The 17591-nt window shown below is 34.1% G+C and overlaps 2 protein-coding genes across 2 annotated transcripts; one reads left to right on the forward strand and one right to left on the reverse strand.

Moving 5' to 3' along the window:
• Positions 1-215: 215 nt before the first annotated feature.
• On the reverse strand, positions 216-12319 carry LOC133174530 (snRNA-activating protein complex subunit 3-like). The gene is made up of 9 exons (XM_061309646.1): positions 12089-12319; positions 11594-11680; positions 10313-10409; positions 9837-9968; positions 9140-9280; positions 1829-1911; positions 1413-1577; positions 1013-1120; positions 216-870 (listed from the first exon to the last, which is right to left on the reverse strand). The coding sequence occupies exons 1-9, from the start codon at positions 12280-12282 to the stop codon at positions 723-725; spliced, it is 1155 nt and encodes a 384-aa protein (XP_061165630.1). The 5' UTR covers positions 12283-12319; the 3' UTR covers positions 216-722.
• LOC133174489 (tripartite motif-containing protein 55-like) lies at positions 5029-7059 on the forward strand. Its single transcript, XM_061309610.1, has one exon. It carries the CDS (start codon positions 5067-5069, stop codon positions 6759-6761), a length of 1695 nt encoding a protein of 564 aa, XP_061165594.1. The 5' UTR covers positions 5029-5066; the 3' UTR covers positions 6762-7059.
• Positions 12320-17591: the final 5272 nt, after the last annotated feature.

The following is a 17591-nucleotide window of genomic DNA, read 5'->3' on the forward strand; positions in this document are numbered from 1 at the left end:
TTAACACAATTATCAATATATGTAAATGTAACCTGATGAGAAAATGCAAATTCGGAATGGGGTGATCCAGATGAAAAAATAAGTAATGGAACAGATACAAGTTGAAAATGATAAACGGAAAAGAAATGTATTTAAAATCATTTTGCTAATAGTGAAACGCCTTAACAATTATTTAATATGAATGAGATAAATATTTTAAAGCAAAACAGCTCACATATATTTTTATAATTTTAATTTCTTCACATAGAACTGCATAGCTGTTATGTTTTATGTTTTAAGAACACTTTGTGGTATTAAAGTTAGATGAGTGTCAAATCTTGTCATTTCAGTACATTACTGTGTTAATGATGGCTAGCAATTCAAAACTGATCAGGACCTGTGCAGCTCTTAATTCTTGGTTATAATATATGAATTCCCTTCTCAATGTACATGAGCCACTTTACTACTTTTATGCCAAATTATCTGAATACTTGGCAGCTTTTAAGACAAGAATTATATAGCTGATTAACTGTCAAAATATCTTGTTGTTCTTTTGAGGGAGTTTCCATATCACTGAATTGTGAAGTGCTGTCTCGTATGTGGAGTTTTCTTTGAGGTAGCTATATATAGGCACTGAAGCACTGTCAAGAATCCGAATGCCTGGAGGTTTCTTTGAGGCAGGCACTGCAAGGACTTTAAAATATTGTCAGAGTATCTGAATGCCTTGTTGTTCCCTTGAGGCACTATATAACTGAATTACTGTCAAAGAATCTAAATGCCTGGAAATTGCCTATCTTGTTTCCATGTTGGTCGTAGTGTAGAGCTCGGAAACACTGTTCACAGAAAAAGCTGGGATCCTCAGGAGCATGCTCACTGTTGTATGCCATCCACCTAGAATACAGGAAAACTGATTAAACAACAAAATAAAGGATAACTAATTGAATAACAAAATACAGCTCAATTATCAATAAATACTTTCTGCCAATCTAAATAATGGTGCATTAATTGCTATAAATTGTTTTGAATGCTTTACCTTGAAGCATGCATTTGGCAGACCCTGCACTTGGTCTGGTTCTTTAGACGTTTGTGTGTTACTAGAGGATATTCTCTGATATCTTGTGTATCCTGAGGACTTAATATCCTACAATGAATTGAATGCTTTTAAAATGCATGCGAATTATTGAACTGGTAAGCATGTTTGTAGCTTATACTTATAAATATATTACAACTTATAAAATTGATATTTCTTTTTGTTTCTAAATCTGCTACATGCAACTAAAAAAACAATCTTTCATACAATAAAATCAAGATTTTTCTTCTCTTAAATAAAAAGAGGTCATATGAAAACCTCCAGACTTATGATTCAAGTATAAAATAATTTCAGGTAACTTTCCACATTTTTCTAAGCATGGGTTGAAAATCTATTGAGGCACCTGATATCAGAGAAGACAATGAGGTGTTCACAGTCCCCCTGGTGCATGTAAACGTAGGGTTGTCCCAGTCTCAGGGTCAGGTCCAGGAATGATGTGTCTTCCATGGAAGCTGTCTGCATGGGTCCTATTTCCCTGGTTGGGTCCTTGGCCCAGTCACGAATCACTCTGAAAACAAACTCGCTTTTTAAAATAAATTTACGTTGACTCAACAAACTGCCCCCCCCCCCCCTCCACTACTAATAAAAAGAAAGAAAGAAAGATATCATTTACTGCCTTTTTTTCAAACTTTAGGTTTTTTCATACTTAAATATCTACAGTTTTAATTTGCCATTTGAAAATGCTGAACACGTTTGACATTTCTACCAGATTATGTACAATATGTACATGTTCTTGAAAAATTAACAAAAATTATTTACTGGCTGTAGTCAATTGCACCACTGTCACGAAAATCATTGTAAAAACAACCTTCAATGTAGAAAAACCCAGATTTGTAGAGATCCTGTAATAAAAAGAAATAGGTAAAGACATATTCAAAACAGAAAAATTGAAATGAACATTAATAATTAGAGAAACGGTTAAATATTGTCGATTCTTTATGTAATGTGACACTAACAGAAGCTGGATTTCTGGATTAAAGTATTCTGAACTCTGTGATATGAATTTAAAATTCAGGGTGACTCTGTGTTTGTATTGATTGTATGTTGTTTTGTATGTCCCATTCGAAAATTTTTCCACTCATACAGAGATGTCACCATATACTGGTGAAGAACTTCAAATTTAGGCCTATACTCAGCACCAAGGGCCATTAAAAGGTGAGGGTTCTTTATCATGCCAATGCCTACCTTGACATGAGACCTCGGTTTCTTCAGAAAGACCAGTGACTTTCGCTTCTAGTGCCAAGCTCTTGGTGAAGGAACAGTCACTATCTATATTGTAATTCTTAGGTTTGAAGCGGCGTGGCAAACAAGAATTGAACCTGGACCCCTGATCCCAAAGTGAACGCTCTACCACTAGGCTACCGTGAGCAGTACCTCTTGTGTTTGTTATGACATATTGTTTGAATCTTGTCTCGTAGATGCTATTAAGTATACATGTATACCTTCACTTGTAAAAATACTGTAGATTCCTTAAAACAATTATTGGGTTTTTTTTTTTCAAATATCACACCTGACCAAGCAGTTTCCCCCAAAAGAATCCTTTAAAGACTGTAGTCAAGTATTTTCAACACATATCCAATGTTGCCTAACTAAAGAGCCTGAACCAAAGCCCCCTGGACACAAAGGTATGAATTTCACAAGTTGGTTGACTCAGGTTCCAAGTGGAGTGGGCCCATGATATTAACATTTTTTTTAATTTTCCAATATGCCATCTATACAAATTAGTTAAAATCTGCTCTACCATTTCAGAGAAGCAGCTGCTGATAATTTTCCAAAACGAGTGTATGACTCAATGCTTATGTAGGATGGCAGATATTCATGGACACCCCCCCCTTTTTTTTTCGAAACATTTGTTTTCTGTATCATATTTAAAGTTAGTATATTTAATCAGCATAAATACAGCATGTTTTAAAGCACAACAAAAACAGCAGATTGTCAGCTAATATTTAAATATACATTATAAGTATACATTAACAAGGAAGTAAAATACCTCACAGGTAATGAATACAGGTGTCATGTGATCTAAGTGCATAGAGACATCTATATTTAGATTTAACATCAACAGGACACCCGCCATTATTGCCTGAAGTCAGGTAATACTTTCTTTACTTAGCATTTTTGTTTATCCATCTTCAAATGAACAAGTTGTATCAAATTACAACTGTATCTCCTATTATTAAATTCTTAAAGAGATGTTAGGTGGGGTTGTTTGAAACACTTACAGAACTAAATATAAGAAATATGTACTGACTACAAGTATAGGAAAGCATTTAAAACGAGGGAGGGGTGTGTGTCAAATAATATAACCTGACCCCAATTATTGAATTATTATTGTCCTTTGAGTTACCAGTAGGTCTATCAAATGCCAGCAATATGCTTTGGCTCGGAGTAATATTTTGTTAAGGTTAAAATCATACTTCTGTACCAGTCTAGGTAAACATTGTTCACAAATGGGAGATTCTACATTAATAATATTTGTATCTGCACTGCAGTTGACTCACAATTCTATCTTTACCCCCACCCACCCACAAACACATATACACACACACACCCTCACACACAAAACAGAAGGATAGAATTTAAAATTACTTCAGTTAAAAACATATTCAACTGCGAAGTGGTTTATAAAAAGGCATAAACTGTTCCAACTCAGGTCATACCGTATAAATTGGACAGCTATTAATTTCATTCCTTATTCAATTAGTGTAAGAAAAAAATGATTGCCCTAAAAGAAATGACTTCAAATTGTACAAACGTCAGGCAGATCGATATGTTTGTGATGCAAGTCAGTGTGACGTAGGAAATCCAATATATACAATATAAAGTATTTTTTTATCCAGTCAAATACCATGTTATAACCAGAATTAAATTAAAATAATACCACATTATAACCAGACTGAAATTATAGAACAATGTAAGAGGAATGGAGTAATACCAGTAGTAAACTTGACTTAAGGAGGTTGGATCCTGTCATCGAAAGTAATGAGAATTTTTAATCAAGTATATTTTTAGAATCTACACACATAGCTTAAAAATCGAAACAAAAAATGGGGGTCAATGCACTTCTTTTGGCGCTACAGAGCATTTAGTTTGACCTTTTTGCACTGTAAATACGTCTTACACATAAATCAATTTTTAAAGTTTTTCCTCCAATATTTTTATTCAAATAAATTATGGGAACACAAACACAGTCTTATTTCATCTTGAATAGACACATTGAAATTTGAGACAACAAAAGATTTTCAAATTACTTCGCATGTTCAATTATTTGACCTTTTTGCACTCAAAAAATATCTTTTTTCTGGCATTAAATATTTAACAAGCAATAAGATCATTTGAAAGTAATGATATTTTACTGAATTTGAGAAGAATGGTTAAAAGTGTCTTATATACTCGGAAAAGAAAATTAAAAATGGAGGTCTGTGATGTTAATTTTCAGATATTACTAAAATAGTGCTAATTTTAAGCTTAAATTAGGGCTATTTTTTCTGGATTTTCACAATATATTTGCTATATTTATCAAATATGATGATAGAATTCATGATAGTTTATTTATCAAATAATTTACGACCAGCATAAAATAGTCCATGGCACAGAATAACTCTGTGTGCAGACTGCATGTAAAAATATGAATCCAAACTTAACATACTTTATTTGAAAGAGAAAAAATGATCATTTTCTTCTAAAAAAAACCTTCCGCCACAAAATATAATTCCTCACTTAATGCTTTTGGTATGGAATTTAATCATGGAGTTTTAACTGAATATAGTTTAATTAGTATTGTAAAATCCAAATTTATTGTAAGAACTAAAACATTATGCAGAATTTTTGAAATATAGGTTAAGACAAAAATCTGCTCAAAAGCTCAGGAGCGAACCTCGTTAAGAATCTTTCTGATTCAGTGTAACTTGTAAACAAAACTCTCTGAGATACTTGAATTATCTATTTGTATCATTCACATTACATATATTTCAATTTCAGGGCCCAAGGTTTGAATATGGACCCTCGAACCAGTGCCCAGGATGTGATGCGATGCGACCTGTGCGAGACCGCTGTGGTACAGATGCACTGTGATACATGTCTTGTCAACCTGTGTACAGCTTGTGTAGGAAAACATATGATATCTGATCAATCTATTAATCACAAAGTTGTCACTTTTCAAGCCAGAAAATCCACTCCCATCTACCCTCTATGTACAACTCATAAAAAAGAACGATGTAAAATGTATTGTAAAAAATGTGATATTCCTCTCTGCACTAAGTGCCTTGTATCTGATCAACATTTAGGTCACAGATTATCAGAAATGTTACAAATCCTGGATGAAAAAAGGGACAGCATCATCCAAGAACAAACTGAATTAAAGGAAACAGTTTATCCAACCTACCAGGACATTGCCTCTGATGTACAAAACAGAATGAGTCAGTTAGAAAGAGAATATGGAGATCTCTCAACAGTTATAACAAAACATGGAGAGGACTGGCACAGAGAAATTGACAAACTTGTCAAGAAACTTCAAGCTGAAGTTGATGAGATGAAAAACACACAGTTACAAACTCTACAGAAACATCTGGATGAAATAAACAAGACAATATCTGACATCAAGGATGAAATCAATTCACTTGAGAATGCTGTAGCCTCTGAAGACATTTGCAAAGTCTATAGTGTTAAATCTGACATAGAAAAATATAGAAAGGTACCACAAAAAATTACACCATCTTTACCGAACTTTACACCAGGAAAAATCCAAGGAGGAGAGCTTTGTAAACTATTTGGAGTCTTATCATCAAGTTCTTTAACATCAGATAAACACGGCAACAGCATGAAGACAACACAGAAATCACCAGAAGCTGGATCCTCTCCTCCAGTCAAACAACTGCTTGATGAACCAGAGACTGTCACCACCATACACTTTGGGTATGAATGGCTATACAATGTGGCCTGTCTGAGTGATGAAGAAATCTGGACAAGTGGAGATGACAGCACCATGAAACTCTACAGCATCAATCAGGGATCACTACTCAAGTCAATCACAACCAAGTCAGGGAACATACCACGGAACACAGCAGTGACAGAAAGTGGAGATCTAGTTTATACTGATTACTGGGATAGAACAGTGAACATTGTGAAGAATGAGAAGATAGAGGAGGTGATCAGACTACAGAACTGGAAACCTCAAGGTGTCTGTAGTACCTCCTCTGGTGACCTCCTGGTTATCATGGACAGTAATGATAACAAACAATCAAAAGTTGTCCGTTACTCTGGCTCCACAGAGAAACAAACCATTCAGTTTGATGATAAAGGTAAACCTCTTTATTCACCTACTAGTTCTTATTATCTAAGAAACATAACTGAGAACAAAAACCTGGATATCTGTGTGTCTGACAGTAAAGCTGGAGCAGTAGTGGTGGTCAATCAGGCTGGGAAACTGAGATTCAGGTACACTGGACATACTCCTGCTCTAAAGAACAAACCATTCAATCCACGAGGAATCACCACAGACAGTCAGAGTCACATCCTTACAGCTGATGTTAACAATGACTGTGTCCACATCATAGACCAGGATGGACAGTTCCTCTGTTACATAGATTGTGCACTGAGTGTACCCTGGGGACTGTGTACAGATACAAATGACAATGTGTTTGTTGCGCAATTAAGAAACAAACAAGTGAAGGAAATCAAATACCTACAGTGAAGTCATAATTAAAGAATTCACAGAAGAATAAAACAAGTCAAAATATAAATTTATCGTATACACTCTACACATCATAGACTGTAGACTGAGTGAACCCCATGGACTGTGTAAATGCAAATACAAATGACAATCTGTTTGTTGCTCAATAGGGAAACAGACAAGAGAAAAAAACAAATAGCTGCAATAAAATCCATCACAAATGTAGATAACTACAGTAAACAAGATTTACCTCTTGAAATTTATAACAATTAATAATGTACTTTATGTACAATTCTCCTCGATCATGTCAATAGAAAAAAAAAACAGATGAGAAAACCAAGATCCATCTCTAGAATGATTTTGAAAATACAAACTGCATTATCATTATACTGAATAAATATACATGTAAAGTATGAGTTAATTAATATGGTTAAATTATTTGAAATGGTTGACTGAAATTAAATGTAATACCACATATAATAGATGTCACTATCTCAATTACCTGTGGTATAGGAACTTTTTTGTATTGGAAACATGTTAAGCATACAAATTGGAGACAATACCACAACCAATTGACATATTTTAGCACAAGATCTTGGAGCAGAAGTGTGGTTTAAGACAAAAATGACTCTGATCATTCTGACAAAGACATTGTCATGATGATATGTAAATGTACATGGTAGCATTACTTGTTTTAAATTTCAAAAATTGTACCCAAAAATTTCATGAGATTAAGAAAAAGAATGCCTCCAAGGGAATTAACTCTAAATAACTGCATTAAGGTATGTCACTCATCAGCCTTTTAGAAAAGTTCAGTCAGAACCTCTTACTTAAAAACTATTTGTTACAATTCAATCTTTATAACATATTTCAATTAAACAATCTAAAATGTTCACATTCAATTAAAAAACTGCTAAAAAAAAATCATAAAGAAGCAAGATTTGTAAGGGACTATTTCTTGTGGTGGAAGGATATTAAGCAGAAAATTCTGCAAATCTACACATTTATTAAATTTAATATCTTGGAACTTTAGCCTCACATACTTTAACTCTGGGAATATTTTCCGTTATGATATGCCTGGAATATTAAATATAGGTCTCAATTTATATTTTTATAACAAAATTTACACCTTCGCTCAACAAACTTTGCCAAAAAATGAAGATATATTAAAGAAGTCGAGATAAAATTTACACAGTTTTTTGCCAGAAAATCCATATTTTGACCAATATTTCAAAATTTACATCACTGACCCCAACTTTTTCTTTCATTATTTTAAACTACTCGATACTTTTGACTGATCAGCACTTAAGTCGTAAAAAGTTTGATACCAGAAATTATTCTATTGCCTATTTAGATTTTTAATACCCCAAATATGAGACTTTTTTAGTGCATTAATTTGCATGATTTGTTCAGTGATAAATATTATTCAAACTATTTTATGTAAAATAAGATTATGTTTATTGCCATGGTTACATCTGATAAAATATGATAACGGTTAAAGTGATTAACCAACGAGTTACAATTTAAGTGCAAAAAGGTCAACTTAATTGTACCGTAGCTCAGTTAGATGCACATTGACCCACCTTTTTCTCAGCGATTTTGAGTCATACTATATCAGTACTTATCCAAAATATACTTCTCAAAAAATCCTTGATATAACAAATTTCACAAGTGACATACCTTAAAATGTCTTTCATGACAGAATAAAACCATATTGTTGTCATTTGATTGGTTAATTATCTAGGGTTTCGGTCTGATTTGGTGAGATTTCAGCCACATTCATGTCTAGACAGCCTCTGATTTCTGAGGGCATTCAAGTTCAATATGGCTGCCAAACTTTATACCATAAATGGTAAATTGCAATGCATTATGAGTGAACTTATTCTCTGTTTTTGGAGGATATAACACAGGTAATTTTCAAACAATGTGTGCATACCTTTAGTGGGAGTACACATGCAAGCACCAGAGTGCTTGTGATTAATATATCTTAACATATATTTATTGATGCTATGTGGTGATTTGAGATTCTATGTTTTTGTTGGGTTTTTTTTTTTTTTTTTTACAATTTTCAAAAATTTCAGCTTAAATGCATCTTCAAAGGTTGTTGGATGCATCCAAAATCTATTTTTTTTTTTTTTGATTTCTTTTTAAAACTACCTCCCATTTGGGACAGTATTATGACCCTTGATTTCAATGATTTTAAATCTATTTACTTGAGAGGCTTTCAGATAATTATGGTTGAAATTGACCTGATACTAGTGGTTCTAAATAAGAAATATAGAATAAATCAAAATCAACAGACAATGAAATGCCCATCCTTTATGCAGATGCGACAGTGTCACATGTAGGAATTATCTGTAAAACTTAATTGTTAGAAAAAATCTTTTTAAACCAAAAACCTTAGCATAGTGTTCTGGAGTGAAGTCTGGGTTTTCACTAAGGTCTCCTGCCAGAGCTAAATCATTAACACAGGTGATTTTGTCTCTAAGGTCTGTCAGCTTCTCACACCCCAGCACTAGAATGGTCTGATCAAGGGACAACTGGAAAGAAAATCAATCAATTCATTAAGGACTTCTGAAAGCTTTGTATTTAAAGCAACTTTGTTTAAATCTTGCACAATTTAAATCATGTAATTCTTTAAATTATCATAAATAATGAAATAAAATCTTTATACATGTTTTTATATTAGCAATTTATTCAGAAGGCTATATTTTTTTATTTAATGCAATAACTAAAGAGAAATCAGAAATAGCAACAGGGGACTTGTGGTCAACCATATCTCCAAGATTTTACCAATTTTCGATCAGTGACCTCTTTGATTTGCTTAGTTTGCTTTTAATGATCAATAAATAATTTAAACACTTTACAAATCATAAAGAGTAATCAATAAGGAGTATTTTTTAGGATTTAAAATGCACATATTTTAGCAAATAAACATATTAATGGTAGAGTTGTAAATCTTTTATTTATATCTTTGAATGCACAAATGATAGAGTTATCACTTTTAATCAAACAGAGCTAATAAGAGATGATGAATTTCAACAATATTTCCCTGCTAATCTGAAACAGATAACTTGATATGTTTAGGATCCATACCTTCATGTTGAAGCCTTGATTCGTGTTGTTAGGCTGGTGTACATGGACCGTTATTATCACATCTGGATGCTGGACACGATACTCCTCAGGACACTTTTCTTTGTTCGTGTTTACATCTGTCGGTGAAAAATTCTACAAAAGATGCAAGATACCAATGAAACCAGATCACTTTACAAAGAAAAATTGAACACAACAGCAGTGATAAAATATTCTGTAAACTTCATTTCGTACAGAAGAAATTTGTTTTTGTAGTGTTTTAATTTGGAAATTAGTTCATGTCAGTTATAAAGGGAAATAACTTTCATTTTTTTTCTCACAAATAATTACTACATGTATATAGTAAACATAAAATAATATGAAATATTAATAAGTGATCTACTATACTTGTAGTATGTCATTTGCTTTCTGGAGGAAACTTATGTGTTAAATTGTATTTAACATTACTGAACCATAATTTTTAAACTGGAGACACAAACCATTAAGAAATCACACTTCTGCATTCTCATGGCTCGCTTAATGAGGGTCCTGTAGTTAAAGCTCTGCTGACGATGATGTAGTTCCTCCTGATGTGCCCTAAAATCATAAATCAGACCTTCCTAATATAACCATGCCATCAGACCTTATCAAATATGAAGTATACACTTGAAGAATAATAATTTGATAACAAAATGAATTAACACTGTAAATATTTGTATATCAAACATGTTAAAATTTTGTGCCTATGCATCATTCAAGAAATAAATTTTTCTTTTTTTATGGTATGGTAAATTTTTGACTTCATATCATAAATGTCACCAGGATAAATGAATATTAAAATGACCTAAATTAAAATAATTATAATATACTGTAATATTTCTCGATGAGTGAATGTTAAATTTTCCTAAGCAATACTTTTTTTTTTTTGCATATATAGAGTCATAAAATCATGAAGGTAAACATACAGATAGAATAAGACATTAATGAATTATGGACAATATTGTATGCATAGCTCCATGATTTAAGGTAACAGGAAGTGTAAATTATCATTATATATTTCCTTTTAAAATTTCTTTGTCCAAATGATAAAAAAACCCTTCATTTCTTCATAAAGCTTTTAGTTCATTGATAGGCATGGTTTAAAATAATCACATGCTGAGCACAGGTCAGAGAAAGAGAAATGTGCTGGGCTTGGATTGAGCACGTGAATTTACAGAATCATGTAAATATAAGGGATAACTGTCAGGTTTTTTGGTTTTATGATGATGATCAAGCGATTGGCTCTCATGACAATTTTATGCATAAACCCCTTTGGCCTTTATGAAAACAATCATGCAAGCCAATTGCTTGATCACATCAAAACCAAAAAACTAGACAGCTATTCCTTAAGTAATTAAGTCCTTTGACATCATAAAATTATATGAACTTTAAATGTTGTACTTTGAATTCATCTTCTCTTACAGGTTCATTGTAATATGATGTAACACTTTGGCATCCTGTTTCCATTTCAATGACACATGAATATTGGAAGATAAATTGTGAAACAACGACTCTGTGAATTCACTGGAATATAATGAAAATTGAATTCAATTCCTTATCCAGATACCCTGCATTTTATTTACTTTGCTATTGCCAGTTTACCACAATATCTGAGATATCTGCAGGTTTAAAAGAATAGTTCAATTACAGAATTAGGTAGGAAGGAATCTAGTTAGAATAATCTAACCATGTCTCGGGACAAGCCCTCACCTTCATACACCAGGGTCCTACTCGATACCTACCTCAGAGTCATTAGATTGGCATCAGGAGGTATATTTCCTAATAACTCTGATTGTTTGGGTTCATCCTTGCTTTTCAAAGTTGATTCCCTGTGAAAGAATAATCATTAATTTTCTTAAATATGTTTAAGAAATTTAATTTTTAAAGTTTCACAACTCATTATTTAGGGTGAAAATTGCAAAACTGAACATGTTTAAAATTTGGGAAAAAAAATCATGAAAATAGTATGCATAAAAAGTTTCTTGTAAATTAAGATAAAGCGGTTGTCAAACATACTGAGCATTTCTGACATACATATTTAATTTTTTAACTTACAGATTAAACATGTTAAATAACTCGATCTGGTGTTTGTGATTTCAATCCTTTTTCTTGGCATTTTATGAATGAAAATACAAAAGACTTGTAGATATTTTACATTTATGCCTACAGTATGTGTGTGCCTCTGTTTCCTTATTTAACAACTTAATCAAATATGACCATCACGATTGAAGACTTACCCACAGACACCGTTTAACTCTATTAAAGTTTCCATTGGAATGTTCATCTCGGAGGACAGGGTCTTTAACATTGCTTCCTCGTCATCTGTGGAGGTTTTCACTATACCTGGTACAGCGGACACATCCCAAGACTCTAAAAACTCACGCACTGACATAGGCTGAGTAGCATCTCGATGAACTCCCAACTTTTCCATCACTCGGCATTACAGAGAAAATTCGAACAAAATTAGTATTCCGTACCCGATCCTATTTCAATTCGACAACCCGGTCTCAATCTTTTTATGGTCAGAGTATTTTTTAGGGATTGCCTTGGAGTCGCAGGCACCTAGTATCGGATGAAGGGAGGGGACAGGAGGGGAGGAGGGCCTTTCCCCAAGCACTTAATAAAAAAACAAACATTATGTTTTACTTTTACCTAAGTAGTACTGTATGAAAATGTTCACCCCTCCCCCATATTTAAGATCTTCTAGTTTGGACAATTTTAATGTAATGCAGGATAAATTTATTTATTTATTATTGATTTATTTAATATTTATTTAGTTTTACCAGGGATATATTTTAATACATGTTAGTGTACATATAGTATATTTATTCAGATTCGGTTCCATTTTCAGGTTTTCAGTCTTCTTATTATTTATGCCTAACTTATTTTACCAAGCTAAACTAGAAAAACACATAAGAGCAAAGAAATGCACTCCTATTCCCCGACCAAACTAAAAAAAATTAATTCTAGCATTCAGTATACTGAACCAAACACGTACAGTGCATTTGGCGGTGGAAACGCTGTTATGGAGCTTTCAGTATGCTTGAATTTCGTTTTGAAACAAATCTATGTATGCAAGTTTACACTGCCAGGTTGTGTAGATCGATTTGTCGTTTACTGGAATGCTTTGTTAACGAAAACGAACCTATCTTGAAACGGATAAAATAATTCAACGTGTCAATGACTTCAGAAATATTATCATGATTTACATATCTAAATGATTATCGCAATCATTTCTGAAATCGGGGTATTTGAAAAAAAAAGGGGGGGGGTGGCAAAGATAGAAAATAAGGTTCCAGTTGTGGCCATATTTCCATATTTCAATATCTATATGCAATAAATTCTTTTTTAAAAGGTATTTATATTGTATTAAATCAAATTCCAAGAGTAAATAGACTGACAAAAGCAATCGTGATATTTGTGAGAGGAAAAATGGGGGGGGGGGTCCTCAAAGATGTGAAATAAAATTTCAGTTGGGATACAGTTTTCATATTTCAATGTCCAGACACAAATAAAAAAAATTCATTAAATTAAAATTTGCACGTAACAGGCCCGTAGGAAGCAATTTCAGTTTTTTTTGGGGGGGGGAGGGGGGCACAACCATACATCTTCAGTTGAGGGGGCACTAACAACCAAAATTCCTTGACAAGCCCCCCCCCCCCCCCCAAAAAAAGACGTTTTTATTGAGGGGGCACAAGCATATAGTAGTTCTTTTTTCTATAGTAATCTATATATCGGCAAAATTATTGGGGGACACCCCCCCCCCCCGGTTCCTACGGCCATGCTTAAGACCAGGAACCTAGATACTAAGTGATACAAGTCCCTGGTAAGACGGTGCCTACTGTAGATAAATCGAAATTTACACAAAATTTTTTGTCTTTCTACATATATAATTTATAGTTTCGTTATTTATAGACATGTTCTAATTATTGTATTTACGCCAACGTCGGTTTGTTAAAACTGAATACAGAGTTTAATATTTCAATTTTTGCTCAGTGGGTGAGAAAGACAGAATACTTAGTATAGTTCGCCGTTTACAAACCTAGATTTTTTTATATGTCAACATATTTTCCAGTGATTCTAATTCATACAACAATCGTTTCTGATGTTTCATTAGTGTCCTTTCTTCAGGTATGGCGTTTTCACCTAGCGAGAGTGGATACAATCACAAATTAAATACCAGGAACGTTAACTCAGTCCGTGAAAAGTCTGGATCTGACAATGTTGCCAGTAGTATGGCAATGAATGCCAAATTGTTTTCAATTTCCAAAAAAAGGAGGCATATCAATTTTTAAAAAATCATTAACTACAAGTATTGCAAGTTTTTGTTGTCATTTAACCTTTTTAAAAGATTGTCCCACCCCAACTGACTCTGGAATTGCTGGATCTGCCAAATGTCTGTCTGAAACTTAAATCATGTTCATAATTTTCAAAAGTTAACAACATAAATTTAGAAAGATGGCTTATGACAAGAATGCATTTTAAAACCTGACTCATTGTCATTTGAAATATCTTTGTCAGAGAAAAAACATAGGTAATCAAAGATTACGAAGCTCACCTCGACGAATGTTATCTTTAAGTAAGGCAAATTTCACATCATATTCTTTTTTAGTTAGTGTACATCCCAAGATCAATATCCATGCATGTTTGGTTAAAGTGCGACTTATAGTCACATGTACTTGGAAATAGAGCTTTTCAAAAAACATTTATCCTGTTTATTAATCAAGAAAATTTTGGTCAGTTCCAACATCTAAAGTAAGTCTGGAAGTTTTCATCCTTAGATGCACCATCTATGCAAGTTTAATCATCCAATAACAGGCCATAATAATATATAGCTACTCCAAAAAATTATCCTGGTCACTCATCAGGAAAATATAGGTCAGATTCAGAATCCAAAGCAAGTCTGGAAGTGACCATCCCTAGCTACATCATCCATGCTAATTTGGTTAAAATATGGCTAAAATTCACTCATGTGGAAAATCTAGGTCAGATCCAGCATCTGAGGCAAGTGTGGTAGTGTCCATCCCTAGATGCATCATCCATGCAAGTTTGGTCAATGTAGGGCCTATAGTTACTAGGGAATGGACCTGCTCCAAAAACTTTAACCTGGTCACTCATCTGGAAAATCTATGTCAGATCCAGCATCCGAAGCAAATGTGGTAGTGTCCATCCCTAGATGCATCATCCATGCAAGTTTGTTCAAGGTAGGGCTAATATTTACTTGGGAATGGGCCTGCTCCAAACAATTTCACCTGGTCACTCATCTGGAAAATCTAGGTCAGATCCAGCATCCAAAGCAAATGTGGTAGTGCCCATCCCTAGATGCAGCATCCTTGCAAGTTTGTTCAAGGTAGGGTTAATATTTACTTGGGAATGGACATGCTCCTAAAACTTTAACCTGGTCACTCGTCAGGAAAATCTAGGTCAGATCCAGCATCTGAAGCAAGTGTGGTAGTGTCCATCCCTAGATGCATCATCCACACAGGTTTGGTCCAGGTAGGGCTTATAGTTACTTGGGTATGGACCTACTCCAAAAACTTTAACTTGGTCACTCATCTAGAAAATCTAGGTCAGATCCAGCATCCGAAGCAAGTGTGGTAGTGTCCATCCCTAGATGCATCATCCATGCAAGTTTGGTCCAGATAGGGCTTATAGTTATTTGGGAATGGACTTGCTCCTACAACTTTAACCGGGACGCCGACGCTAATGCTGACGCTGGGGGTATAGCATAAGCTCATCGAGACTTCGTCGAGGTGAGCTAATAAAAACCTGAATTATGATTTACCATGACCTTTAGAAAAGGTCATTTGGAAAGAACCTTATAATAATCATGCTCAACAAGATGTGTTTGTGAAACACTGATGCCCCCGTATGGCAGTTATGGCGAAGGTTAAAGTTTCTCAAATGCAAGTCAAAATCCAGGCCAAATGAAAAAAAATGTTGGTACTCAAAGAAACATACCTGTGAAATTTGAAAGCCCAAGCTGCAACTCTTCAAAAGTTATGATGGCGAAGGTTGAAGTTTTTTAAAAGTAAGTAAAACATCAAGGTTAAGTCAAAGTTGTTGGTATTCAAAGGAAGGTCTTGTCACAAGGACTACATATGTGAAGTATGAAATCCCTTGCACCAATCATTCAAAAGTTATGGCCAAGGTTAAAGTTTTTCAAAAGTAGGTCAAACTCCTATGTCAAGGTCAAAGTGGTTGGCATCCAAAAAAGGTCTTGTCACAAGGATTACATATGTGAAGTATGAAAGCCCTAACTCCAACCATTCAAAAGTTATGGCCAAGGTAAAATTTTTTAAAAGTAGGTCAAACTCCTAGGTCAAGGTCAAAGGGTCAAAGTGGTTGGCATCCAAAAAAGGTCTTGTCACAAGGATTACATATGTGAAGTATGAAAGCCCTAACTCCAACCATTCAAAAGTTATGGCCAAGGTAAAATTTTTCAAAAGTAGGTCAAACTCCTAGGTCAAGGTCAAAGGGTCAATGAGGTTGATATCCAGAGGAAGGTCTTGTCACAAGAAATACACATGTGAAGTTTGAAACCCCAAGCACTAACTGTCAGAAGTTATGGCCAAGGTTAAAGTTTTTCAAAAGTAGGTCAAACTCCAAGGTCAAGGTCAAAAGGTCAAAGTTGTTGGTATCCCAAGGAAGGCCTTGTCACAAAGAATACACATGTGAAGTTTGAAACCCCAAGAACCAACTGTTAAGAAGTTATGGCCAAGGTCAAAGTCTCATAAAATTTTGCAAAAGTGGGTCAAACTCCAAGGTCAAGGTCAAATATGATGGTACCCAAAAGAAAGTTCTTGTCACAAGGAATAAACATGTGAAATATGAAAGTCATAGCTCCAACCAATCAAAAGTTATGGGCAAGGTTAAGTTGACAACAGACAGATAGACAAACAGACAGACAGGACAAAAACAATATACCCCGGGGATCTTTTGATCCCGGGGCATAAAAAGAGGGGGGTGTCAATTTTTCCAACTACAAATTAACAATAATTTGACGTTGTATTTACTAAAATTCCTCAATTTTGCATTAGCTTAGATAAACTGTTAACATTGTGACGAGTTTGATATGTGTGATATATAGACTGAACTCGTGTATAATTAAGAAATTTTATATACTGATGAACAAGAAAAAATACAGAATCACACAATATACATATAGAACATTTTTCACATGTATCCCCTATATAAGTACAGTAAAACATGCTTATAACAAAGTTCCAGGGACGGAGAATTTTGCTTCATCATAAGCAATTAATTTGTTGTATCCATAAGTTTATAAATGAAATATGGAGATAAGGAACAGTATTCAAGCTAAGAAGTTCATACCAACAATACAAATCAGTCTGGAGCAGAGCAAACATGGACCTCTAAAACAGCAGAGGTGGGATCAAGTGCCATGGAGGAGTGATCATCCCCTCCCAACAGGTCACATCCACCATGTCCTCCTTGTCATGATTGGGAAAAACAGAAAAATCTGTTGACAATTCAGTTTGTAAACAAGAAGTCTGTGAGCCAATGCTCACTAATAATACCCCCGCTCTGATGTAAATACACAAGTTCATTTATGGACAAACACAGGGATAAACTGAAGTTGACATCAGATTCGTAAAAAAAAATAAATTCTGCCATATGACATGCCGAAACGAAGAGTGTGCTAAACTCTAAAGCATCTGCAATAAGTAGATGCTGAGAAAACTGCGACCAAAATTTGTTATGTATGGTACGGACAGA

Source organism: Saccostrea echinata, unplaced genomic scaffold (genome assembly GCF_033153115.1).
Source record: "Saccostrea echinata isolate AGI-Se365-2 ecotype Australia unplaced genomic scaffold, CSIRO_AGI_Sech_v1 ptg000002l, whole genome shotgun sequence".
Taxonomy (NCBI): domain Eukaryota; kingdom Metazoa; phylum Mollusca; class Bivalvia; order Ostreida; family Ostreidae; genus Saccostrea; species Saccostrea echinata.

Excerpts from the sequence above, each read along its gene's own strand:
- LOC133174489 (XM_061309610.1), top strand. The coding sequence starts at position 5,067 with ATGGACCCTCGAACCAGTGCCCAGGATGTGATGCGATGCGACCTGTGC.
- LOC133174530 (XM_061309646.1), bottom strand. The coding sequence starts at position 12,282 with ATGGAAAAGTTGGGAGTTCATCGAGATGCTACTCAGCCTATGTCAGTG. Across the intron at positions 11,681-12,088 it reads GAGTTAAACGGTGTCTGTGG|GGAATCAACTTTGAAAAGCA; the intron begins GTAAGTCTTCAA and ends ATTCTTTCACAG. Across the intron at positions 10,410-11,593 it reads GCCAATCTAATGACTCTGAG|GGCACATCAGGAGGAACTAC; the intron begins GTAGGTATCGAG and ends TTATGATTTTAG.